This window comes from Trachypithecus francoisi, unplaced genomic scaffold, assembly GCF_009764315.1.
Source record: "Trachypithecus francoisi isolate TF-2019V2 unplaced genomic scaffold, Tfra_2.0 Lachesis_group18, whole genome shotgun sequence".
Classification (NCBI taxonomy): Eukaryota; Metazoa; Chordata; class Mammalia; order Primates; family Cercopithecidae; genus Trachypithecus; species Trachypithecus francoisi.
Genome location: NW_022681463.1, coordinates 2,165,727 through 2,193,586, shown reverse-complemented (window position 1 = coordinate 2,193,586; position 27,860 = coordinate 2,165,727). Strand labels below are relative to the sequence as shown.

The 27,860-nt window shown below is 45.4% G+C and overlaps 1 protein-coding gene across 3 annotated transcripts in view; it reads left to right on the top strand.

The window, feature by feature from the left end:
• Nucleotides 1-26,263, top strand: part of CUL4A (cullin 4A) — a 58,604-nt gene extending 32,341 nt beyond the window's left edge. For 2 of the 3 annotated variants that reach the window (XM_033177164.1, XM_033177166.1), the window contains 10 exons: nucleotides 1,795-1,987; nucleotides 4,180-4,284; nucleotides 4,486-4,596; nucleotides 4,689-4,774; nucleotides 5,467-5,574; nucleotides 12,237-12,350; nucleotides 14,141-14,246; nucleotides 14,392-14,564; nucleotides 21,700-21,852; nucleotides 24,690-26,263. In XM_033177164.1, the coding sequence (XP_033033055.1) occupies nucleotides 1,795-1,987; nucleotides 4,180-4,284; nucleotides 4,486-4,596; nucleotides 4,689-4,774; nucleotides 5,467-5,574; nucleotides 12,237-12,350; nucleotides 14,141-14,246; nucleotides 14,392-14,564; nucleotides 21,700-21,852; nucleotides 24,690-24,785 (1,245 nt within the window). In that variant the 3' untranslated portion in view covers nucleotides 24,786-26,263. The other variant, XM_033177165.1, reaches the window with a different exon arrangement.
• The last annotated feature ends 1,597 nt before the right edge of the window (nucleotides 26,264-27,860 follow it).

Genomic DNA, 27,860 nt, shown 5'->3' with positions numbered 1-27,860 from the left:
CTCGCTCTGTCATCCAGGCTGGAGTGCAGTGGCGCGATCTCAGCTCACTGCAACCTCCGCCTCCTGGGTTCAAGCATTTCCCTGCCTCAGCCTCCTGAGTAGCTGGGATAACAGGCTCCCGCCACCACACCCGGCTAATTTTTGTATTTTTAGTAGAGACGGGGTTTCACCATATTGTCCAGGCTGATCTTGAATTCCGGACCTCGTGATTCAACCGCCTCGGCCTCCCAAAGTGCTGGGATTACAGGCATGAGCCACTGCGCCCAGCCTTCTGTTGGCATCTTTCCACCAGCCAGCTACCTCGTGTGTGTGTGTGTGTGTGTGTGTGTGTGACGTGTGAGTGCACGTGTGCATTGTATTGAGACACATTTTTTAAATCCAATAATTGTATTCAGTTCCTCTTGAGCAAATGTAGTTTATGTCATCAAATAGTTAACTTTTTTTTTTCTTTTTTTTTTTTTTCCCCGGGAAGGACTCTTGCTCTGGCGCCTGGGCTGGAGTGCAGTGGCCGGATCTCGGCTCACTGCAAGCTCCGCCTCCCAGGTTCACGTCATTCTCCTGCCTCAGCCTCCCGAGTAGCTGGGACTACAGGCGCCCGCCACCGCGCCTGGCTAGTTTTTTGTATTTTTTAGTAGAGATGGGGTTTCACCATGTTAGCCAGGATGATCTCGATCTCCTGACCTCGTGATCCGCCCGTCTCGGCCTCCCAAAGTGCTGGGATTACAGACTTGAGCCACCGCGCCCGGCCAAATAGTTAACTTTTTTAGTGCCACACACTTTTAGGAATGTTTAATATAACATTTTTAAATTAAAAAAAAAAACTAGGCTGGGCGCAGTGGCTCACGCCTGCAATCCCACCACTTTGGGAGGCCAAGGCAGGCAGATCATGAGATCAAGAGATCGAGACCATCCTGGCCAACATGATGAAACCCTGACTCTACTAAAAGTACAAAAATTTGCCAGGTGTAGTGGTGTGCACCTGTAGTCCCAGCTACCTGGGAGAATCACTTGAAGCAGCAGGAGGAGGTTGCAGTGAGCCAAGATCACGCCACTGCACTCCAACCTGGTGACAAAGCAAGACTCTGTCTCAAAAAAAAAAAATACAAACTTAAAAAATGAGGTTTTTCATGATTTGAAGTGATGGAGAAGGAAAACTAGCTAAGAAGTCCCAAGAGGTGTATTTAATTAATAAGAATTAACTTGTCTTGGAGGAACTTACACATAAACGTTCTTTTAAAAGCAATGGGCATTTTCCCAGTCATTTGTAAGTTCTCCCAGAAACAACCGTAAGAAGAAGGCATTCATCGTGTGTTTAGTTGGATATTCACACCAAGCACAGGGGCTCATGCCTGTAAACCCAGCACTTCGGGAAATCACAGCGAGAGGGTTGCTTGAGGCCAGGAGTTCGAGACCAGCCTGGGCAACATGACCCCATCTCTACAAAACTTTGAAAAGATTGGCCAGATGTGCTGACCTGAGCCTGTAGCACCAACTACTCAGGAGGCTGAGGTGGGAGGATTGCTTGAGCTTGGGAGGTTGAGGCTGCAGTGGACTGTGATTGCACCACCGCACCCCTGCCTTGGCCGCAGAGTGAGGCCCTGGCTCAAAAAAAAAAAATCAAAAAGTGCATTCACTTAATTTTTGAGATGTGAATTCAATTTGTGAAACTTTTAAAGTTATTGCTTACTACTAAGAGTAATTTATATTAAACTATCCTGATTACATGCTAGCAGGAGAAAATATTGTTTGGTATTATAAACATGTTGCTGAGTTGGTATTGATTTGCTTTTGCAGACTTCTGGGACAGCGATCGTCATCAATCCTGAGAAAGATAAAGACATGGTCCAAGACTTGCTGGACTTCAAGGACAAGGTGGACCATGTGATCGAGGTCTGCTTCCAGAAGAACGAGCGGTTCGTCAACCTGATGAAGGAGTCCTTTGAGACGTTCATTAACAAGAGACCCAACAAGCCTGCAGAGCTAATCGGTAGAAAAATATTTTCTTTTTTTTTTTTTTTTTTTTTTTTTTTGAGACAGTCTCACCCATTTCTAGACAATTATTTAATGTGGGAAACTAAGGCACAATCAACCAAAATGTTCAAGCTGCTCAAGGGGTGTGTGGAAAGCGTTTTTATCAAGTCTTATTAGGACACACGTTTAAAAATTGACACACCTGCATGCATGGGTGGAGGAGGGCATTGCCTTAAGGGAAGATGAAGTAGGAATTTAGAAAAGAAGTGACGCTTGACTTCGCCAAAGAAGGGAGATCACCATCTTTGTATCCTCTAATCAGTATTAAAATAGGATAAAACCAGATGCGATCTCAAAAGATAGCATATTTTAAAATAAGGGTTTTTTTGTTTTTTTTGTTTGTTTGTTTTTTGAGACGGAGTCTCACTCTGTCGCCCGGGCTGGAGTGCAGTGGCCGGATCTCAGCTCACTGCAAGCTCCGCCTCCCGGGTTCACGCCATTCTCCTGCCTCAGCCTCCCGTGTAGCTGGGACTACAAGCGCCGCCACCTCGCCCGGCTAGTTTTTTGTTTTTTTGTTTTTTTTTTAGTAGAGACGGGGTTTCACCGGGTTAGCCAGGATGGTCTCGATCTCCTGACCTCGTGATCCGCCCGTCTTGGCCTCCCAAAGTGCTGGGATTACAGGCTTGAGCCACTGCGCCCGGCCAAAATACGATTTTTAAGTTGTGCAATTTTTTCCAATAATATCAAAATCTATTTCAGAATTCATAGGCTTTCTCATAGGCTTTCTCCAGTCAGTAAAATTTTTTAATTTGAAGGAGAAAGGGGGCAAAGAGAACTAGTAGATGATACTAGATTGTTGGTTACTGCTGAAGTGGAAGATGGAACATGGAGCTTATTGTGCAGTTGTCTACGTTTCTGTGTGTTCAAAATACTCTGTTATAAAATGTTGAAAAGAAAAAAACTAACAAAAACGCAACAGAAGGAATTCAGGAGGCAGTTTACTTTGGCTTTTGTACCTCTGTATCGTTTGTGGTTTCTCTAAAGAAAAGGAATGTTGAGCTCTTGGGAATTTGGGCTTCTGGAAGTCGTGAGTTTTGCCATCACGTGGGGACTTTGATCCTCCCTCCCGAACCACCTTACGATGGCTTGTGCAGCCTCAGAAACAGGAAGCCTGAGTAGAAATGCTTTTACCCTGTGTTGCCGCCTTGGATGCCCTGAGAAAGTCTTTCTCTTTGAGAATGTCTCCTCTGAGTTCATGACACCAGATCCTAGAAATGGGCACTCCAGCGTCCAGGGCAGTCATGTCCTGAAACTTGAGCATGTATTTACTGAACCCATTTTATTGTGAAATTCAGAGATTGCATTTAGAGATAAGAAAGATATTTAATCCTGCTTTAAACATTCAGTCCTGGCTTCATTAAAATTTTGGGAAGCGTTTACTTTCACGTGACTTGAGAAATACTTATCTTAGAAAATCAGATACTTGCTTTTTTGTCTTATAGTCATTTTGGGAAGGTTCCAGAATGTTCCTGTACATTGTTGCTTATAGAAATTGAAGATGCGGCTGGGCGCGGTGGCTCACGCCTGTAATCCCAGCACGTTGGGAGGCCGAGGCGGGCGAATCACAAGGTCAGGAGATCAAGAGCACGGTGAAACCCTGTCTCTATTAAAAATACAAAAAATTAGCCGGGCGCGGTGGTGGGCGCCTGTAGTCCCAGCTACTCAGGAGGCTGAGGCAGGAGAACGGCGTGAACCCAGGAGGCAGAGCTTGCAGTGAGCCGAGATTGCGTCACTGCACTCCAGCCTGGGGGACAGAACGAGACTCCGCCTCAAAAAAAAAAAAAAAGAGGCCGGGCGCGGTGGCTCAAGCCTGTAATCCCAGCACTTTGGGAGGCCGAGGCGGGCGGATCACGAGGTCAGGAGATCGAGACCATCCTTGCTAACACGGTGAAACCCCGTCTCTACTAAAAAATACAAAAAACTAGCCGGGCGAGGTGGCGGGCGCCTGTAGTCCCAGCTACTCCGGAGGCTGAGGCAGGAGAATGGCGTAAACCCGGGAGGCGGAGCTTGCAGTGAGCTGAGATCCGGCCACTGCACTCCAGCCCGGGCGACAGAGCGAGACTCTGTCTCAAAAAAAAAAAAACGAAAAAAGAAATTGAAGATGCTCTTTTTTCTAATTTAGAGTATTTACTATATTTATGCTCACAGCAAAGCATGTGGATTCAAAGTTAAGAGCAGGCAACAAAGAAGCCACAGACGAGGAGTTGGAGCGGACATTGGACAAGATCATGATCCTGTTCAGGTTCATCCACGGTGAGACTCGGGCACTCAGAAAATGCTGCATAATCAAGAGGTGTAAACACAGGCCCTGCTTTCTCTGAGGAGGTTTAACATGAGAATGTCACTATCAGTAGAGCCAGAATGAACTCTTTTAAGGGGTTTTCAGCAGTTGAAGTTTAACATTTGCTTATCAACTCTCTGATGTCTTGATTATTCTCATCTGGTTATAAATAGGTAAAGATGTCTTTGAAGCATTTTATAAAAAAGATTTGGCAAAAAGACTCCTTGTTGGGAAAAGTGCCTCAGTTGATGCTGAAAAGTCTATGTTGTCAAAGCTCAAGCATGGTAAGCGTGTGGGGCCTGGGCTTCCCCCCTCTAACTGAGGGTTGCTGTCCCTTGTGTTGCCCTGATCTCACCCCCTTCTTTGCTGTGTCCAGAGTGTGGTGCAGCCTTCACCAGCAAGCTGGAAGGCATGTTCAAGGACATGGAGCTTTCGAAGGACATCATGGTTCATTTTAAGCAGGTGAGTCGTGTTTCTTCAGGTAAAGCAGCTTTTTAAAAAGTATCTGTTTGTGTGGTGGCTCATGCCTGTAACCCCAGCACTTTGGGAGGCAGAGGCAAGAGGCTTTCTTGAGGCCAGAAGTTCAAAACTACCCTGATCAACATAGCAAGACCCTATCTCTACAAAAGAAAAATGTTTTGAATGAGCAGGTAGTCCTAGCTACTGGGGTGAGACTGAAGTGAGAAGATGACCTGAGCCCAGGAATTTGAGGCTGAGCAGAGTGAGACCTTGTCGTGGATGGGTGGATAGATAAATACGTACATAGACAGATAGAGATAGCAGTACCTTGTCATAAGTCGATAAAGTAGGTAGATTCAATAGATTAGATAGAAAAAATGAATCTCACTCTAAACTGTGTAAGAAAAAAATTACACTATTAATGTTTCACAAGTAAATTTTAAAAGGAGGAGAAAAAGAAGCTCTAAACATGTGTGGCAAGAATTTGATTTCAGTGAGTCTGGTGGTGACACCTGAAGAAGGGAAAAAGGCAGTCCCAGTGAGGCACTGGGTTTCACGGAATACATTCTGGGGACTGAGATAAATTCTGACACAGCTGAAACTTTATATGGAAAATTACACGATTTATTTTGTTTTAGGTTAATTATGTTTTATTACTTTCTCAAAATGATTGTCTTGGATTTCTCTGTTTTTAGCATATGCAGAATCAGAGTGACTCAGGCCCTATAGACCTCACAGTGAACATACTCACAATGGGCTACTGGCCAACGTACACGCCCATGGAAGTGCACTTAACCCCAGAAGTAAGTGTGCGGAAAGCATGCTGTCTGCTCCCGCTGTCATGCCCTTACCGAGCACAGATATGTTGCCTTCAAGAATTGTTTAATGGGGAGTTTTTAAAAATAGCCCACTCAGTCCGAAATCAAAAGTGCTCGTATGTCTGCATTAGAAAGTGACAACTTTTGTCACCCTCTGTGTCTCCTTCCAGTGCAGCCGGTGTCTACCTGCTGACCTGCAGGGCCCATGAGCACAGGCACTTGTTTTGGAAGTTATGGCTTGTGGAGCTGCAGTTCTTGTCTGGTTGTTCTTTCTTTCCATTGTAGACAGTGCTGAAGGCTTAGGAATGGCATTATTTAGGACTCTCCTTGTCAGCCACTACTTTAGCTACACTAAGCCCTTTAGTGGACGGTTTGCACACCGGAGGTAGAATTCTGTGCTCAGTGAAGTTAAAATCAGCAGGAGATACAATACATGAACCATCCATTATAATACTAGGGAAAGGGAAGGGCTGAGACCAGCCTGGAATCGTGGAAGACTTCCTGGAGAAGGCATCCCTTCAGCCTGATCTCAAGTAAAGGTGAAGAATGATTCCCTCAGCTGAGAAGGGAAGAAAGACTCACAGCCACAGTGGCTGGACAGTGTGATGCCTTTTCTTACCAGTCATAAGGGTCATGGCCAATGCTCCTTTAACAGAAGACAAATTAGGAGAAAACCATAACAAATTTATTTAATCTAAGTTTTATTTAACACAGCAGGCTTCAGAAAGGATGACCAAAGACCCAGGGAAGACTGTCCGTTGTTACACTTAGGGCTGATAAAGAATGGGCAGCCCTGTAGAAATAGGTGTGTTAGTCTGTTTTGCATTGCTATAAAGGAGTACCTGAGGCTGGATAATTTGTAAGGAAAAGAGGTGTCATTGGCTCGCGGTTCTGCAGGCTGTACAAGCATGGCCCCTGTGTCTGCACAACTTCTGATGAGGTCCCAGGAAGCTTTCACTCAAGGTTGAAGATTGAAGGCAAAGGGGGAGTAGGCTGGAGAGAGGGCATAACAGGCAGTGGGGGAAGGTCCCAGACTCCTTAACAATCAGATCTCATGGTAACGCATTACCCCAGGGAGGGCGCCAGGCCATTCATGGGGGATCCACCCCCATGACCCAAACACCTCCCACCAGGCCCCACCTCCAACACTGGGGATCACAGTTCACCGTGAGATTTAGAGGGACAGACATCCAAACTTACCAATGTGGACAGAAGGGTACCATCTAACAGTAGTAGAGTAGTGGGGAAACTGGTAAGGCCTGTCTGTTCAGATTCTTCTTGTCCTTACTGGGCAGTGTTCTTGCCTCTCAGGTGTAGGCAGGACACGTCTGGAACAAGAGTCTTATGACTTAACTATCAGCGAGGTAGGTCAGAGAACTTCTTAATGTCCAGATCCTACACAGAAGGGCAGGAGAAGGATAGAGTAGTATCTACAGGCTTTATGGCTGGCTTTGGGCAAGAGGGGTTTGAGTTTTCTCTGTCCTGCCTTGGGGAAGAGGAGTTCTCGTTCCAGGAGAACTTTGGTGGAGAAGGTGGTGGGGTGGGAGAAGGTGAGTGAGAGGCCTTGCTTCTGAGGCGTCCCAGCCAGACTTAGAGAACATGTGCAGGACTCCTGCTCAAAGAAAGCCAGGCAGCCTGCTTTCCACATTGGCCACGCGGTGCTGTCCCTTCCTCTCTCCACAGATGTTTGTGCTCCTGCACCGTTCCCTTTTCCCTTAATATTTAGCCAGGCGCGGTGGCTCATGCCTATAATCCCAGCACTTTGGGAGGCCGAGATGGGCAGATCACAAGGTCAGGAGATGGAGACCATCCTGGCTAACATGGTGAAACCCCGTCTCTACTAAAAATACAAAAATTAGCCGGGCGCAGTGGCGGGTGCCTGTAGTCCCAGCTACACGGGAGGCTGAGGCAGGAGAATGGCGTGTACCCGGGAAGTGGAGCTTGCAGTGAGTGGAGATCGTGCCACCGCACTCCAGCCTGGGCGACAGAGAGAGATTCCGTCTCAAAAAAATATATATTCTACCGGCTATTTCCCAAGAACATAAGCACCCATCCAATGAGGACATTCACCCCGATGTAATCCTTTCACCCCATTTCTGTTGGTTGTCTCAGGTGTGTCCTTTGTGATGGTTTCTGGTACCCAGCTGAGCCCAGGACCCAGGCAGTCTTCGATGCTCCTTGTGAGTAGGTTCAGGTTGGGCAGGTCCAGCCAGATGCCCCGTGTCCCCATCAGGATCCTGGCAGGAGGTGTGCACTACCATGTGCCCCAGTATCTTGGTGCCATGCGATAGAATCCTTCTGATGAGGTGCTGGCTGGTTTCTCCAAGGTATCGGTAGTGTTTTTCCTTTTGTAATCACTAAGGAATCTGTGAGGAGACATTTCAAGACTATGTAAACATCTGAATCCTCGTCCAGCTGTCACCTGTGTGGCGACTGCTGCCTGAATTGATTTTTACCTTGGTGAATGGGGATTTTTTTTTCCAGCTCTGTCATTTTTCTGTATTTAGAAGTTGGCATTCTAAGGAAGAGCCCTTCTTTCCACCCCCTTTATTTACTGATTTGTTTCTCTCTCTTTATATCGTTATGAACTCATGGATTCTTAATTTTTGTACTTATTTTGATGCTTAAATTGTCCAGTATGTGGTCCGTGGGCCACCCTTACGCTGGCTTCTTTGCTCTTTGATATGCTTACATCATTTGCTCTCCTCCAGACCCTGGCAACCACTCTGCTTCCTGTCTGTGTGAACTGATAGGTCACATTTGGTTTCTCCATTCACCAAATATTGGGCATTTGGGTTATTTCTACCTTTTGGCCGTTGTGAATCATGCTGCTGTAAACATGGGTGTACAAGTTTTAGTTTGAACACCTACGGTCACTTCTTTTGGGGTATGTACCTGGGAGTGGAACTGCTGGGCCATGCAGGAACCTGAAGTTTAAGTTACTGAGGAATTGCCGGACTCTTTCCCACAGCGGTTGCAGCAGCTTTTATTCCGGTTAGCAATCACAAGAGCTTCGCACCTTCTCACCTACACCTGTGATCTGCCTCTTTCGTTGTCACCATCCCTGTCCGTATGAGCTGGTCTCTTGCCGTGGTTTGCATTTCCCTGTTGACTGTTGATATTGAGCATCTTTTCATGTCCTGATTGACCATCTGTGTATTCTTCTTTGGAGAAATGTCTGTTCACGTGCTTTGCCTACTTTTTAACTGGGCTGTTTATCTCTTGTTATTAAGCTGTGAGAGCTCTTTATATTCCAGATGCTAGATCCTTACCAGATCTGTGATTTGTAAGTATTTTCTCCCATTCTGTGGGTTATCTTTTTACTTTCTTGATAGTGTGCTTTCTACAAAAGTTTTTAATTATGGTAAAATCACATTTATTTTCTTTGTTGTTACTTTTGGTGTCATAGCTGAGAAATTGTTGCCAAATCAAGATCACAAAAAATTGAGGAGGCGGGTGCAGTGCCTCACACCTGTAATCCCAGCACTTTGGGAAGCCAAGGATCACTTGAACCCAGGAGTTAGGAGCAGCCTAGACAACATGGTAAAACCCCGTCTCTACAAAAAATAGACAAATTAGCCACGTGTGGTGGTGCCCGCCTATAGACCCAGCCACTCAAGAGGTTTGAGGTAGCAGGATTGCTTGAGCCTGGGAGGTTAAGGCTGCAGTGAGCTGTGATCGAGCCACTGCACTCCATCCTGGGCAGCAGAGTGAGAGCCGAGACCCTGTCTCAAAAAAACAAAATAAAATACCACTATGTATTCTCCCAAAAGTTTTATAGTTTTAGCTCGTATGTTTCAGTCTTTGACCCATTTTGGGCCTGGAATGGTAGCGGGCACATAGTAGCCAAACGATAGCATTATGATTATAATTATCATCATTCATACTGATCCAGTCCTAGGAATGAATCCCAAGGAGATGATTTTTAGGAAAGATATGCATTAAGAGGTTTATCACAAGCCATGGTGCTTCTCAAGGCAAAAGGAAAAGAAGAGGCTTCTCACATTATTGAGCTTTATTTAGGTATGGTAATGCCTTAGTACATATATTTCCTGAAAGCGCGAAGGAGTTCCGTCGTGTAGAGATACACAGAAATACCTACAAATGCAATGATACCACGCCTGGGATTTGGTGGCGTTGAAGGTGGGGAATAGGTGCATCAGGGGATGTATATGTGTGGTTTCATAGAAAGGTGACTCTTGGGCTGAGTTTTGAAGCATGAAGAGGAGATTGCCAAGCAGGCATGAGGTGAGGTTGGCAGGAATTTCTGACAGGGCACAGCTTAGAAACACAGAGAAACTAAAAGGGCACGTCAGGTCTAGAGAGTAGCAGGCATTTATGCAGCACCTGCTGGTGCCATGCGCAGTACTGCAATGGAGAGCTAGAGAGCCAGAGGCCCTGCCCTGCAAGCCCCTGTCCAGAGTCCACATTCACTCTGTGCTCTAGAGGCCGGTAGAGCTAAGAGGGTGTCAGAGAAGGCTTCTCTGAGGAGGCGGTTCTGGAAATGAGTGGGTTTCATGAGGAAGATGGGATATGGGATCCAGCAGAAGAAACCACATGTGTCAAAGTCTGGGGGATGAGAAGGCATGAAAGACGGTGGAATGACGGGCTGAACTGGGCCTGGGGGATGGGAGGGGCAGAGGCCAGGGCTGTGAGACCAGAGGTTAGAATTTCATGCTTTCTTTGTCCCACGATCTTTGGAAGCTGTCCAAAGACACGGAATGGTGAGCGTGTGGGAGAGGAGCGATGGGTTTGGATTTGTGTTCCTGCCCAAATCTCATTGAATTGTAATCCCCACTGCTGGGCGAGGCCCTGGTGGGAAGCGACCAGATCATGGAGCAGATTTCCCCCTTGCTGTGCTCATGGTAGTGAGTCCTCATGAGATCTGATTGTTTAAAAGTATGTAGCACCTCCCCCTTCTCCCTCTTTTCCTACTGCGGTCATGTGAAGATGTGCCCGCTTTTTTCCCTTGCCTTCTGCCATTATTAAAAGTTTCCTGAGGCCTCCCCAGCCAAGCTACTTGTACAGCCTGTAAAACCGTGAGCCCGTTAAACCTTCCTTCTTTATAAATTACCCAGTGTCAGGTATTTCTTTTTTTTTTTGAGGCGGAGTCTCGCTCTGTCGCCCAGGCTGGAGTGCAGTGGCTGGATCTCAGCTCACTGCAAGCTGCACCTCCCGGGTTTACGCCGTTCTCCTGCCTCAGTCTCCCGAGTAGCTGGGACTACAGGTGCCCGCCACCTCGCCCGGCTAGTTTTTTGTATTTTTTAGTAGAGACAGGGTTTCACCATGTTAGCCAGGATGGTCTCGATCTCCTGACCTCGTGATCCGCCCGTCTCGGCCTCCCAAAGTGCTGGGATTGCAGGCTTGAGCCACGGCGCCCGGCTTGGTATTTCTTTATAGTGGTGAAAGAATGGACTCATACAAGGCATGTAGGTGGATACCGAGTCCTGGAGCACTGGCATTTGCGGAGTGGATGAGAGCAGGGGGAGGCCACACCCTGGGCTATAAAGAGATGGTCTCCTGAGGCGGAAACCGATGAACCCTCCCGGGCGCAGCCCAGACTCATTGGAGAGCCCAGGTGCAGTGGACACCAGACAGGGTCAAACTGAAGAGTGGAGGGTATGACGGACCAGGAAGGGCACGCAGAAGTCAGGGAAAGCACCACACACAGGAGAGTCACACACAGCCTGCCCCGAGAGGCATCCAGGAAACAGGAGCAGGATCCGGGCCGTGGGTAGGGCAGGTGCACTGAATGTTGGGAGCTTGAAAATGCAACAGCCACAATTGTTAAGGATCAGTAGAAAGTTTGGAAAATGTAAGAAATTCACTCAAGGCCAGGCAAAGTGTAATTCCAGCGCTTTAGGAGGCCGAGGCAGGGGGAACGCTTGGAACCAGGAGTTCAGGACCAGCCTGGGCAGCATGAGAAGACCTGTCTCTATAAAAAAAAAATCAATCAACAGGCATGGTGTCATATACCTGTAGCCTGTAGTCCCAGCTACTCAGGACACTGAGGCAAGTGAACCACTTGCACCTGGGAGATCCAGCCTGCAGTGAGCTCGGATCACACCACAACCTGGCTGATAGAGCAAGCCTATGTTCCAGAAAAGGAAAGAAATTCACCCAGAAGCTGATCATAAAAACAACTAACTTGTGCTATACTTTCTGTGCAGGCCCTGATGGAGGCGTTTGCCAGCAGCCCCTGCACAGTGCAACACAAGGGGTGGTGGTGTCACCCTTCACAGATGAGGAAGCAGGAGCCCCGCTCATTGCAGGGAACACCAACTGAGGCCAGGGCAGGGCATGGCCGGGCTGAGACACAGGATCTGGCCTCAGACACTTTTTTCTTACCGGCTCCAGTCTTCACTCTGTGCCACTGGCCCCAGCAAGCCCGAGTGTGGCCAGAGACCACGGAATACAGCTGGTCTGTACCATGAAACACCAGTGCAAGCATTATCTCATTGACACTGGGAAGCCCCAAAGTACAAGGATTGAGGATGTTTTTACAGATAATGGAATCCAGAAAGTGTCAGAATATAGAGCTGACCTTTTAATTCAGCTGTGAAAAGTTATAAAACTCTGCATTGAATGTGGGGCTATTGCGATGGATGGCGTGTGGCATGATTTTGTTGTTCTCCTATGCCTGACAGATGGTTAAACTTCAGGAAGTATTTAAGGCATTTTATCTTGGAAAGCACAGTGGTCGAAAACTTCAATGGCAAACTACTTTGGGACATGCTGTTTTAAAAGCGGAGTTTAAAGAAGTAAGTTCTGTGTTTCATTGATTTTTTATTGTTTGTTAATATGTTAATAGAATTTTTTTATTGTTACTAGACTTCGGTAGCAAAAAAGGAAAGAGTGTTTCACTTTAATTCACTAGCTTTTATATGTCAATAAAATTAATAACAGTTAAAGGGTTAATATTCCAATCAATAAAAATTCTTAAGAAGCCAATCCATAGAAAACCATTTGAAAAAAAAGAGAATGTGAAGAGGCAACTCATAAAAGCAAAATTGAAAAAAATTAATATCCATGAAGATGCATTACACTTCTCTGCGAAACAAAGGGCTTCAAAGTAAAATACAGTAAGATACCACTTTTTTTGTTTGTTTGTTTGTTTGTTTCGAGATGGAGTCTGGCTCTGTCGCCCAGGCTGGAGTGCAGTGGCCGGATCTCAGCTCACTGCAAGCTCCGCCTCCGGGTTCACGCCGTTCTCCTGCATCAGCCTCCCGAGTAGCTGGGACTACAGGCGCCCGCCACGTCGCCCGGCTAGTTTTTGTATTTTTAGTAGAGACGGGGTTTCACCATGTTAGCCAGGATGGTCTCGATCTCCTGACCTCGTGATCCGCCCGTCTCGGCCTCCCAAAGTGCTGGGATTACAGGCTTGAGCCAGCGCGCCCAGCCAAGATACCACTTTTTGACTAAGAAATTTGATGAAGCCTAAAAATCAAAGAAAACCAGATTCTTGCCCCCTGCTGGAAGAAGCGTACACTGCAGTGAGCTTTTGGAAGGGCAGTCTGGCGTTGTGAACTTCGGCAACACTGCCGAATTGTTGCCTTAGTTTCAACTCTAAGAACTCATGTTAATAAGATATTTTCACGGATTAATGAATAAGAATAGTTGTTACAGTGCTGTTTTTATGAGTGGTTATTTAAGAGGGGAGAATGCATACAATGCACTGATCAATGAAAGGAGCTTATGAAACAGGGCAGTTATATACACTAAGCAAAAACATTATAAAATTCCTATTTTGCATAGCTGTTAATAATAAACTTATCTGTACATTATGAAATAAGTTATACGTACCAACTTTATGTATATTATTGTAGAGAGTCATATACAGAAAACCATATATAATCTTCCTTAAGGTATTAAGAAAGTTAATTTCTATTATCCCCAGTTTTTGCCTTACTTGCTGACTTTAGTTGAACTTGACCTCCACAGGGTCTGTACCAGCACCGCCAACTGCAGCTCTCTCCAGGTGTGCAGGGAGGGCTTGTGGCGGGCTCGTGATGAGTCAGGGCTGAGTCCTCAGAGGGAGCCCCCGACTGCCACCCGACCTCTCACGTGCCTCTCGCGGGTCTGACCCAGAGGCATGTGGCAAGTTGCTGCAGCAGGAACTGCTGAATAGAAAAGGAGATCATCCTAGGATATATAAGGCCAAATTGCATTCACCCCTACGTTACAGTCAGTCCCATACAAAAGAAAGCTGGACTGTAATCCCAGCACTTTGGGAGGCCAAGGCGGGCAGATCACAAGGTCAGGAGTTGGAGACCATCCTGGCTAACACTGTGAAACCCCATCTCTCCTAAAAATACAAAAAATTAGCCGGGCGAGGTGGCGGGCGCCTGTAGTCCCAGCTACTCGGGAGGCTGAGGCAGGAGAATGGCGTGAATCTGGGAGGCGGGGCTTGCGGTGAGTCGAGATTGCGCCACTGCACTCCGGCCTGGGCGACAGAGCAAGACTCCGTCCCAAAAAAAAAAAAAAAAAATTTTAATTTTTCTAAGATTGTGCACGCACAGCTTCAAAGGTGTGATGAGGCCTTCTCTTCCAGGGGAAGAAGGAATTCCAGGTGTCCCTCTTCCAGACACTGGTGCTCCTCATGTTCAACGAGGGAGATGGCTTCAGCTTTGAGGAGATAAAAATGGCCACGGGGATAGGTATGAAAACCACAGAGTGCATAGCTCCATGAGTTGTTCTTAAAGCATGAATTTGTTTTAAGATATAGACTTGATAGCATGATTTGTTTACTGTTGTTGAGTCTCATTCATTTAAAGCCAACCTTTACGTTTGCTTCCCATTCAGAGGATAGTGAATTGCGCAGAACGCTGCAGTCCCTGGCCTGTGGCAAAGCGCGTGTGCTGATTAAAAGTCCCAAAGGAAAGGAAGTAGAAGACGGAGACAAGTTCATTTTTAATGGAGAATTCAAGCACAAGTTGTTTAGAATAAAGATCAATCAAATTCAGATGAAGGAAACTGTATGTATAAACTTTTTCTTTTTACTTATAGGGTGTTTAGCAAGGAATCATTTGTTTTTGTAGTAATGTTTTTGACTGTTAGAGACCTGAAGCACATTTCTAAGATAATCTAATTGGGCTATGTAATGTTTATAAGAGTACTCATTTTCGCGTTGCTTTCATTAACTTTACATTCTCAGTAGGAAAGAAAATCAGATAAAAAGCCACTTAATGTTATTCCTATTCACAAACAAATTGTGTGCTAAGCCAGAACTTCCCATGGTCATAGGGTTCGAAAATTATCCACACTTCCTATGGTAATAGAATCTGATATGGTTCACTCATGGTGGTGTGCATTCTGTGGGTCTGGATAAATGTATAATGTTATGTATCCACCATTATAGGATCATACAGGAGTTTCATTGCCCTAAAAATTCTCTTATGTTCTGTCACTGTATCCCTGTCTCCCTCCGAGCCCCTGGCAACCCCCGACCCTGGCACCGTCACCGTAGTTTTACCCTTTCCTGAGCACCATACAGTTGGAGTCATAGTGTGTAGCCTTTTCAGATTGGCTTCTTTTATTGCATTGAAGGTTCACCATGTCTTTTCATAGCTGGGTAACTCTTTGCTTTTGGCACTGAAGGATTCTGCATTGTCTGGATGCATCACAACTTATCCCTTCACGTACTGAAAGACATCTGGTTGCCTCCAACTTTTGGTGATGATGACTAAAGCTGCTATAAACAATTCTGTGCAGGTTTTAACTCCTCTAAGGGTGTAACTTTTTTTTTTTTTTTTTTTTGAGACGGAGTCTTGCTCTGTCACCCAGGCTGGAGTGCAGTGGCCGGATCTCAGCTCACTGCAAGCTCCGCCTCCCGGGTTTACGCCATTCTCCTGCCTCAGCCCCCCGAGTAGCTGGGACTACAGGCACCCGCCACCTCGCCCGGCTAGTTTTTTTTTTTTTTTTTTTTTGAGACGGAGTCTCGCTCTGTCGCCCAGGCTGGAGTGCAGTGGCCGGTTCTCAGCTCACTGCAAGCTCCGCCTCCTGGGTTTACGCCATTCTCTCGCCTCAGCCTCCCGAGTAGCTAGGACTACAGGCGCCCGCCATCTCGCCCGGCTAATTTTTTGTATTTTTTTAGTAGAGACGGGGTTTCACCGTGTTAGCCAGGATGGTCTCGATCTCCTGACCTCGTGATCCGCCCATCTCGGCCTCCCAAAGTGCTGGGATTACAGGCTTGAGCCACCGCGCCCGGCCTCGCCCAGCTAGTTTTTTGTATTTTTTAGTAGAGACGGGGTTTCACCGTGTTAGCCAGGATGGTCTCGATCTCCTGATCTCGTGATCTGCCCGTCTCGGCCTCCCAAAGTGCTGGGATTACAGGCTTGAGCCACCGCGCCCGGCCTGAGGGTGCAACTTTTATAGTGGGCAAAAGTGAGAAGGTCTATCAGTTCCTTCTGCTGAAGATAACCACTATTGCCCTTTTTGTTTGTGGTTACAGCCTTTTTCTCTGGTATAAGTATATGTAAACTTTTTTTTTAAATGGGATCACTACGCAAGGCACAGTGGCATGCAGCCCTAGTCTCAGCTACTCCAGAGGGTCGCTTGAGCCCGGGAGTTTGAGGCCAGCCTGAGCAATAGTGAGACCCCCAACTCTACAAAACAAGAAACACCTAGGGTCACTGTATATGGCGCCTGTCAGGCCTCCTGTAGCCAGTTTTCGTGCTGATCACAGCCTTCTCCTGGCCAGGGCTTGTTGCAGGCGCAGAGTGCCGGTTGTGTAGACCCACCAGGGCTGGCAGTGCCCTCGGCCACAGGCACTACCATTCCTCCACCGCCCCTCCTGAAAATAAGATTATGTTCAACACCCTGGCACGGACATTTCTGTGCACTTGTTAGATGGTTTCTTTAGTGTGATTATTGCTCTGGAGCTGCTGGGTAAAATAATGTGTACTTTTCTTAGTTTGACTGCTCTTTCCCAAGTTGAAGTCTGGCAGATTTCACCCGAGCATAGTGTCTGTCCCCACCTCCACCTGTCCACCCTTTTCTGAGCAGCCCAAAGATAGTTTGTTGCAGTTTTGGTTTTGATTTCTGATTTCTTTCAGCATCTTTCTATCACTCCGTAGTTTATACAAATTATATAATATTTATAATGCTCCATTTCTCGTATTTAAAATAGACATACTACTACCTCAAGTTCTGAGAATTAAATGAATTGTTTGCCAAATACCTGTAAGCACTTCATAACTGTTGATGCCGATTTTTATGCTTAGCCATTTGTATTTTTTTTTGACTGCTTTTCAAGTCATGTACATTTGTTATAGTGTTCTTTCTCTTATGGATTAGGTGGTTTTCTTTATATATTAAGGATATTAATGCTTTGTTCCTTTTTTTTTTTTTTTTTTTTTTGGAGTTTCACTCTGTCGTCCAGGCTGGAGTGCAGTGGTACAATCTCGGCTCACTGCAACCTCCGTCTCCCAGGTTCAAGCGATTCTCCTGTCTCAGCCCCTCGAGTAACTGGGACTATAGGCGCATGCCACCACACTCAGCTAAGTTTTGTATTTTTAGTAGAGATGGGGTTTTACCGTGTTGGCCAGGCTGGTCTCGAACTCCTGGCCAGGCTGGTCTTGAACTCCTGACCTCAGGTGAGTCACCCATGGCCCCCCAACGTGCTGAGATTACAGGCGTGAGCCACCATGTCCAGCCTGCTTTGTCATTTTTGACAGATAATTTTGTTGTTCTTAGTGGGTTTTTTTTCACATAACAGTTTTTAAGTTCTCAAATATAGTCTCCTTTTCTTTTATGGTTTCTGAGTTCACGTGTAATGCTGTATTAGGCTATTCTTGTATTGCTGGAAGGAAATACCTGAAACTGGGTAATTTATAAAGAAGAGAAGTTGAATTGGCTCAGGGTTCGGCAGGCTGTGCGGGAAGCATGGTGCCAGCATCACCTCAGCTTCTAATGAGGCCTCAGGAAGTTTCTCTTTTTTTTTTTTTGACGCGGAGTCTTGCTCTGTCGCCCGTACTGGAGTGCAGTGGCCAGATCTCAGCTCACTGCAAGCTCCGCCTCCCGGGTTTATGCCATTCTCCTGCCTCAGCCTCCCGAGTAGCTGGGACTACAGGCGCCCGCCACCTCGCCCGGCTAGTTTTTGTATTTTTAGTAGAGACGGGGTTTCACCGTGTTAGCCAGGATGGTCTCGATCTCCTGACCTTGTGATCCGCCCATCTGGGCCTCCCAAAGTGCTGGGATTACAGGCTTGAGCCACCGCGCCCGGCCTAAACAGAAGTGCAGTAATCTCATACAGTCACTAGACGGCACTGCAGCTTTTGTAACAGGGATCTTTTTTTTTTTTTTTTTTTGAGACGGAGTCTCGCTCTGTCACCCAGGCTGGAGTGCTGTGGCCGGATCTCAGCTCACTGCAAGCTCCATCTCCCGGGTTCACGCCATTCTCCTGCCTCAGCCTCCCGGGTAGCTGGGACTACAGGCGCCGCCACGTCACCCGGCTAGTTTTTTGTAGTTTTTAGTAGAGACAGGGTTTCACCGTGTTAGCCAGGATGGTCTCGATCTCCTGACCTTGTGATCCGCCCGTCTCGGCCTCCCAAAGTGCTGGGATTACAGGCTTGAGCCACCGCGCCCGGCCAGGAAGTTTCTAATCATGGCGAAAGGTGCAAGGGGAGCAGGTGTCTCACATGACAAAAGCATGAGCAAGAACAGGGAGGGAGGTGCCCAACATATTTAAACGACCAGATCTCATCACCAAGGGGCGCGGCCCAAGCCATTCGTGGGACCTGCCCCCATGACCCAGTCACCTCCCACCAGGCCCCATCTCTAACACTGGAGACCACATTTCAGCATGAGATTTGGAGGGGACACATATTCAAAACCATATCACAGACCTGAGAGAAATTCCCTTAACCAGATTTTTAAAAAACATTGCTACTATGTTATTTATCTAGAAGTTTTTACATTTAAATCTTTATTTTCATGTTGCAGAAATTATTTTAGTATCTGAAAACAGTCTAATTACCCCCATCCTTTCCAAAACCAAATTTGAAATATCATCCTTGCACAAGTTATTTGAATTATCACCTTATTATGTATCAAATTCATATAGGTCATTTTCTCAATTCTCTTCTATAAATTATGTATCTGTTTCATAGCCAGCCATTTGTTTTGTTTTGTTTTGTTTTTTGAGACAGTGTTGCCCAGGCTGGAGTGCAGTGGTGTGATCATAGCTCATTGCAGCCTCAACCTCTTGGGCTCAAGCGATCCTTCCACCTCAGCCTCAGGCGTGTGCCACCGCGCCCAGCTAATTTTTTGTATTTTTTGTAGGGGTGAGGCCTTGCCATCTTAGCCAGGCTGGTCTTGAACTCCTGGGCTCAAGCAATCCTCCTACGTTGACCCCCCAAATTGCTGGGATTACAGCCGTGAGCCACCATGCCTGGCACCAGGTTCTTTTAATTAATGTAGCTATTCCTGTAACTTTATTCTTCCAGTGAACTTCACAATAATTATATCGTGCCTTTGCTCCCCCAAATAAGAACATTAACATTTTTAATCCGTATTGCATTAAATTAATTTGCAGAGGTTTTATCTTTGTCATATTAATTCTTCTGATTCATACATATGTGTATATATATAAATATATACAAATGTTTTCTCTTTCTCACAACTTCCTAGTTTTCTTCTGTAAGTCTTGCATATTTCTTGGTAGTCATAAGTTTTCGTTCATTCAACAAATACCTTATTGATCATCTGTGGTGGCCCAGGTCCTCTGAAGCACTGAGAATTCATCCATTAACAATAAAGAATAAGTCTTTGTTTCTAGGAGTGTTCTGTCTTTTCCAGCAGAGAGGTAGCAGAGGATAACAGACATTGACTAACTTGTAAGAGTGGAGGAAAATGTTAGGATAGAGAAGTGCAGGAGAGTCTAATTAAATACTGTCGTCGGCCGGGCGCAGTGGCTCAAGCCTGTAATGCCAGCACTTTGGGAGGCCGAGACGGGCGGATCACGAGGTCAGGAGATGGAGACTATCCTGGCTAACATGGTGAAACCCCGTCTCTACTAAAAAATACAAAAAACTAGCCGGGCGAGGTGGCAGGTGCCTGTAGTCCCAGCTACTCGGGAGGCTGAGGCAGGAGAATGGCGTGAACCCGGGAGGCGGCTTGCAGTGAGCTGAGATCCGGCCACTGCACTCCAGCCCGGACGACAGAGTGAGACTCCGTCTCAAAAAATAAATAAATAAATAAAAAATAAATAAATACTGTCGTCAGCGAATGCTTTCCTGAATAAGTGACTAGCTTTGCTCAGGAACTGAAAGGACTCTGGCTGCAGCGTCATTGCCAAAAGGGGAAGCTGAGCCGCACAGGCCTGATCAGGCAGCCACAGCCGGACCCTCTGAAGATGGCTCAGACCCGGGAAGCATTTGGAAAACCACTAGAGTTTTAAGCAAGACAGTCTAATGAAATGCTGACACCTTATAAAGGGGACCTTTTTTCTTTACATTTCTGATGGTTTTTATCAGAATGTATGTATTAATGCTAGTTGTCTTTGTATATTTATTTTATTTCCAGCCACTTTATAAAACTCTTTAGCTTTGAAAGTTTTTCTCTTGATTTTCTTGGATTTTCCAGCTCAGCTACAAATAATGATCATTTTGTCTGCACCTTTTCAATATACCTCTTTAGTCTGTTATTGTATTGCATAGTTAGAACCTCTAATGTTTTTAAGGAATAGCAGTACTGCTAAGCTTTCTAATTTTATCTCTAGTTCAGAGGATATTAACTTTTTGGGGGTCATGGATCCTGTTGAAAACGTGGTGAAAGCTTGGAATCTCTCCCATCCTGAAGCTTACTTGCCTCATATGTATGCATGGACCTTCCACCAACCCTCATTTCAACTGCAGATCCCCGTCAGGTTCCTATTTGACTAAGATTAAGTTGTCTCATGGCCGGGCGCAGTGGCTCAAGCCTGTAATCCCAGCACTTTGGGAGGCCGAGACGGGCGGATCACGAGGTCAGGAGATCGAGACTATCCTGGCTAACACGGTGAAACCCCGTCTCTACTAAAAATACAAAAAACTAGCCGGGCGAGGTGGTGGTCCCAGCTACTTGGGAGGCTGAGGCAGGAGAATGGCATGAACCCGGGAGGTGGAGCTTGCAGTGAGCTGAGATCCAGCCACTGCACCCCAGCCTGGGCGACAGAGCAAGACTTCGTCTCAAAAAAAAAAAAAAAAAAAAATTGTCTCTAGTATTTGCTGTTTGTTTCTGATAACCATGTTTTATCATGTTCAGATTCTTTCCTTTTTTATTCATCCTTGTATGCTAATATTTGTTTTAAATCAAAAAATCAATTTTCAATTTTATCATGCCTTTTCAGCATCTATCAAGATGGTCATATAATCTAACCTTTCAGCTGTTACAATGCTCTCACTTATATTCACAGATTTCCTAATGTTGATCAACACTTATGTTTCTGGAGTATATCCTGGTGGTCATTATGCTTTGTTTTGTTTACTGTGCTGCTAGTTTTAATCTACATCATATATAGAGTTGTTACAGCTTTCTTATAAGGAAAATAACTTTTAAAAATATTTTTCAAGTTTTGGTTTTGGAGTTTTGCTATTCTGGGAATGTACATTTTACTAGAACAAATAAACATGCATAATAAAGTAGGATTCATCCAATGTCTGACCTTTCTTTGCATCAGAAGAACATTTCTCATCAAATTTGGTAACATCAAATCATTAATATTGAAATATAGACCAGGCGTGGTGGCTTATGCCTGTAATCCCAACACTTTGGGAGGCCAAGGTGGGTGGATCACCTGAGGTCAGGAGTTCAAAGCCAGCCTGGCCAACATAGTGAAACCTGCCTCTACAAAAATACAAAAAGTAGCCAGGCATGACAGTGGGTACCTGTAATCCCAGCTACTCGGGAGGCTGAGGCAAGAGAATCACTTGATCCCAGGAGGCGGAGGTTGCCGTGAGCCGAGATCACGCCATTGCACTCTAGCTCGGGCGACTTAATGAGACTCCGTCTCAAAAAAAAAAAAATAAAACATCTTTACACTGAACTTTTTGTTTTCTTTTTTGTGCAGGTTGAGGAACAAGTGAGCACCTATATCTTGACACTGAACTTTTTGTTTTCTATTTTGTGCAGGTTGAGGAACAAGTGAGCACCACTGAGAGAGTGTTTCAGGACAGACAATATCAGATTGACGCTGCCATCGTCAGAATAATGAAGATGAGAAAGACTCTTGGTCATAATCTTCTAGTTTCTGAATTATATAATCAGCTGAAATTTCCAGTAAAGGTAAATGTAACATTAGCATAATTAAATTTGTAGTATTTGCTAAACAAGTGACAAAGCCTGTTTAATTCTCACTATGTTCAGTCATATCATTTGACTGCATTATTCATGATCATGTGTGTATACACTGAATGTAAAAAAACTGGCAGATGTGAAGCTCTTTATTCCAGGTGTTGTTCGTCATTGCTGTAGAGATGATAGAGCCCTGAAACTGTCCTTCCCAGGGATGGTGCGTGCTTCTTCATATTTTCAGGAAGGGAAGAGGTAGATGGGACATGGAAAGCCAAACACTTTTCTCATAGTAGTAGCTGTCAAGGTTACGTCACAATATTTTAAGGAAATGATAACAATAACTAATTTATTCAGCATTGACAGGATATACCGCGTTTTCCACCATGGTAATAATAGTCCACTGTTGCTGTTGCTTATGAAAGTCAGCCCAGACCTGTCAACCCATGTTGTGTTTTCAGAACTGAGATTTACTGTCATGCTACGTGTGAGATGCAGGATAAGCCGAGAAAGTATTATGAAATGTTTTTTACATGTATTTATCAACCCAGGAAAAACTGAACTCTGATGATGCCTGGCCTGTCAGGAACTGGACCAGCCACACCTGCTTTGGAGGGAAAGTCCCCAGATTCCATGTTGTGCAGTTTGAGCCTCCCATTCCATCAAGGGAATAAAGTAGAGATGCACTAAATAGTTGAACACTTAAGAGTCTGGTGGAAGTGCCACTGTCCATCAGCCACATTTGCCCCCTTCCCTGCAGAGGGGAGGTGTCGTCCTCGGGACCCTGCACAGCTCCAGAGCACCCCCTTCCCTGCAGAGGGGAGGTGCCGTCCTCGGGACCCTGCACAGCTCCAGAGCACCCCCTTCCCTGCAGAGGGGAGGTGCCGTCCTCGGGGCCCTGCACAGCTCCAGAGCACCCCCTTCCCTGCAGAGGGGAGGTGCCGTCCTCGGGGCCCTGCACAGCTCCAGAGCACCCCCTTCCCTGCAGAGGGGAGGTGCCGTCCTCGGGGCCCTGCACAGCTCCAGAGCACCCCCTTCCCTGCAGAGGGGAGGTGCCGTTCTCGGGGCCCTGCACAGCTCCAGAGCACCGGCAGGGAAACTGCCCCTTCCTCCCACCACTGCAAACAACCAGGCTCAGTGCAAAGCAGAAGGCGAGCAAGAGTGGAATGTGGCCAACCAGGGCGCCCGCTCTGCTGTCATGGTTAGTTGGGTTTTCAGCTACATCTTTTTTTTTTGAGACGGAGTCTTGCTGTCCCCCAGGATGGAGGGCAGTGGCGCGATCTCAGCTCACTGTAACCTCTGCCTCCCAGGTTCAAGCAATTCTCCTGCCTCAGCCTCCTGAGTAGCTGGGATTACAGGCACCTGCCATCACACCCTGCTGAATTTGTATTTTTAGTAGAGAGGGGGTTTCACCATGTGGTCAGGCTGGTGTCAAACTCCTGACCTCGTGATACGCCTGCCTCGGCTTCCCAAAGTGCTGGGATTACAGGCATGAGCCACTACGCCAGCCTCAGCCCCATCTTGTAAAATGTGTGGCTTATGGCTGAATAGAAGGTTAAGTTTGTTTGGAAAATAGAGGGTCTCCCTTGTATAGGGAGAGCCTTGCACGTAAGTGCTCACACAGATTTGCTTCCTAATATAGCAGAGCTGGAGTGGCTGTTCCCTCTGGGCAGAGACGAGCTATGGCTGTGGATTCGTCTACTCAGTCACCTACTTTTAGTGCAGGAACACTTGGGATTGTAGTTTCACTTACATAGACATGGCATGCAATAGCAATATAAATACATAAGAGTAAAAATACAGGCTGGGTACACTGCCTCACGTCAGTGATCCCAGCACTTTGGCAGCTGAGGCAGGCGGATTGATTGAGCCCAGGAATTTGAGACCAGCCTGGGCAACATAGTAAGACCCCTTCTCTACAAAAAATAAAATTAGCCAGGCCTGGTGGTGTGCAGCCCGTGGTGCCAGCTACTGGGGAGGCTGAAGCACGAAGATTGCTTGAGTCCAGGAGGTGGAGGCTGCAGTGAGCTGAGATCGCACCACTGCACTCCAGCCTGGGCAACAAAATGAGACCCCATCTCAAAATAAATAAAATACAGTACTTGGCCGGGCGCGGTGGCTCAAGCCTGTAATCACAGCACTTTGGGAGGCCGAGACGGGCGGATCACGAGGTCAGGAGATCGAGACCATCCTGGCTAACATGGTGAAACCCCGTCTCTACTAAAAATACAAAAACTAGCCGGGCGAGGTGGCGGGCGCCTGTAGTCCCAGCTACTCGGGAGGCTGAGGCAGGAGAATGGCGTAAACCCAGGAGGCAGAGCTTGCAGTGAGATGAGATCCAGCCACTGCACTCCAGTCCGGGCGACAGAGCGAGACTCCGCCTCAAAAAAAAAAAAAAAAAAATACAGTACTTAGGCAGAAGCATCCTTACAAAGGATAAAGTGCCCCAAGAAGACATGATGAGATTTTCCTTTCTAAAAACAAAAATGTGTTGTGATCAGGCCTGCCTTGCTTATGTGCTCTTACTGATGGCAGATGATGTATGTACATTTCACAAGTTTCACATTTCCCTCAGGAAGCCACGCTCTGACCATAAACTCACATGGACGCTTTTTTTTAATCAAGAGATAATGTTAACTTTGTCTTTGAAATAGAAAGTTTTATTCATTTTATAAATATGTGTATAATTATAAATGATTTTCATATAAATATCTATTTGTATATATATTTCTGTAATTATAGTTACATACTTCATGCATATACCCCTTGTTTGTAAACGTTTGTAAATTTAATGCCACTATAATTAGGGGCGTTTCATTTTTCTTTTTTAGCCTGGAGATTTGAAAAAGAGAATTGAATCTCTGATAGACAGAGACTATATGGAGAGAGACAAAGACAATCCGAATCAGTACCACTACGTGGCCTGACGCATCTGCAGACGGTTCCCCTTCAGGAAACACTAGAATGTACCCTCAGAGCAGGAAGCACACCTGTGCCATTTCTGGGACTCTGACTGATCCAGCTGTGGACATTGGAAGGTGAAGGAAGGGAGGTGGCTCCTGGGTCATCCTTCACAAGGCTGAAGGCTTCAACCGGCAGATGTATCTTTTTCCCTCCAATTTTTCCTCTAGTTCTTTTAGGCATTTAAATTGTTTCTGTTACTCTGTGCAAAATAACTTTGAGATTGGACAAGAAGATGTTGCTAAAGAGAAGTTCCTTTAAAAGGTCTTGTTCTTGTGTCAAAAAGCTGAAAGTTTGGTTGGTTCTTGTGTGTGATCATGAATGCACAATGAAGAAGACCCTAGATGCTGCATTTTTTAGCTCTGAAGATTCCTTAGGTAACCCTCAAGACAGCTCGCTCAGATGACCAGCATTTAGAGTGAAAACAAGGGCCCTTCGTGGGTGAGCATGAGAAAGAGCCAGGGTTCAAAGCTGGCGAATGGATGGCGCATCTTAGCCACTGGCCTCTCTGTGTTTCCTGTATTTCCAAAAGTTATAAACTTTGATGGCTGATTTTTTGTGAGTCGGGTTTCTAAGTGAGCTCCCTGACGTGCCAAGGCCATGGTGTCCGCCCTGCTACGTCTGTTCGTTTCAGCTGAGTTGCTTGTGAATCTCTGTTTTAGGGTTTGGGGCTAGCGTGTTAGTGTTTCCATTCTAAGATTGAGTCTGGCAGTCCCTGTTTTTTTGCATTGGGGTAACTGCTCTTTGATTTTTTTTAATTGCAGTATTTGTATGATTGCAATAATAAAGTTTGGTTTGGTTTTTACAGTCATGCGCAGGGATGATCCTTGTTCTCTGCTGTAAACTGTAAAAAGTTTATGGAGACTTAAAGTCTTGATGTTGTGAAGCAGAGGTTATTTTGTGGAAAGATTAAAAGGATTTTGTTGGTACCTGGTTTTGTGTTGTGTATATATACATGAGGTTGAACAGTGAAAGGAAAGTTCAGTAGTGATGTTAGAAGGGTAACTATGACAAAGATACTTTTGAGATGACATTTAAAAGTACTTTATATTTTACATAATAGCATGTTTCATTTTGATTAAAAGCTACCAAAGGAATTTTGATCATGGCCTAAGTGTTTAAAGCAATATTTTCTGGAATATACCGAGTTTATATAATTTGATTTTGTGCTAAATTATTAAAAGAGTCTCTTTTTGAAACATGCGGGTGGGTTTCCATATTAAAATCCTCACTCTTTAATTGTCATTTCTATCTTTGAGAATTTTCATTTATGAGTTCCATGATATGTAGTCTAAGAAAGACCAGATTTCTATTTTTATTTCTTATATTTTAAGTTCGTTGTGTCTAGAGATTGTTAATATTGTAATTTAATGTAGACTTACTTTGAATAAAATTAGTTTAATTGGCCTTAAAATCACATTAATAAAACTTTGTGATATGCAAACGACACATTCTTCATAACTCTTTAGCAGCTTTGACTACGACTGCGCTAGACAGAAGCCAGAGCGGGGAGCACCTGCCCCTCTCAAGTGAGGATTCTTTGCTGGCCACCTCTACCACAAAATACCAGCGAGGCCAGGTAGTGACAAATGCGTCTTTTTTATCTGGATGATTCGTTGTGCTATGCCTTTAATTTGTTGCATTTGGGCACAGTGGCTCATGCCTGTGGTCCCAACTATGGGAGAGCAAGATGGGAGGATCGTTTGAGCCTGAGTTCTAGACCATCCTGGGCACCATAGGGAGATCCTGTTTCCATTTTAGTTTATTTATGTATTTATTTATTTTTAATTGAGGTAGAGTCTCGCTCTGTTGCCCAAGCTGGAGTGCAATAGTGTAATCTCAGCTCACTGCACCCTCCGCCTCCTGGGTTCAAGCAATTCTCCCACCTCAGTCTCCCCAGTAGCTGGGTTTAGAAGCACCTGCCATCATGCCCGGCAAATATTTGTATTTTTGTAGATATAGGGTTTCACCATGTTGGCCAGGCTGGTCTTGAACTCCTAACCTCAGGTGATCTGCCTGCCTCAGCCTCCCAAAGTGCTGGGATTACAGGCGTGAGCCATCGCACCCAGCTTGCCTATTTCTGTTTTATAAAAGAAAGGAAAATCTATTTATGTCTATTCTTTTATTTAGCAATATTTAATGTTTTATTGTTAAAGGTCAGGGTGGTGAAACAAGTAGTGTAGAGGAAATAATTGAAAAAGAAATGGCACTTAGACAAAAATGCTGTAAAAGTGGAAAGGAAAAGGTGAAATTATTTGCAGATTAGATGATTGCATACCCAGGTCATCTAAGAGGAGCAAATGAAAAGCTATGACTGAAGAAAAAATTCGCCAAGTTAACTATACAGAAAATTAACAAAAAGTCAGTAGCTTTCCTATAAATACAGACTATAATGGAGGGTCATTTTTTATTTGTATTTAGAGACAGGGTCCTAACTGTCACCCAGACTGGAGTGCAGTGGCGTCATCATGGCTCATGGCAGCCTCTACCTTCTGGGCTCAGGTGATCCTCTCCTCAGCCTCCTGAGTAGCTGGGCCTACAGGTGTACATCACCATGCCCAGATAATTTGTATTCTATTTTTTGTAGAGGCAGTGTCTTGCCATGTTGCCAAGGCTGTTCTTGTTCTCCTGGCCTCAAGCGAACCTCCTGCCTCAGCCTCCCCAAATGCTAGGATTATAGGCATGAGCCACTACACCTCACCAGAGATCATTTTTTTCAATAGCAACCCCAAAAAAGGTAAAATACCTAGTAACAAATAGGGAAATACCTATGTGAAAGGTATTATAAAATTACGAAGGAACACAGGCCCCGAATAAGTGAAAGTTGTGTTTATTCTCACATTTCACTGTACAGTATCTTAAGATTTCTTTAAAGGAAAACCTTCCTTTAAAACACAAGCTGATTCTAAAGTTAAAACCGAAAAACAAATACACGAGAATAGTCAGAAATCATTTTAAATTCTGTTGTTTTTAGAACATTGTAATTGAAACAGCAAACAGGAATCCTTTAAAAAGATTCCTGGAACAAGAAAGTTCACAAA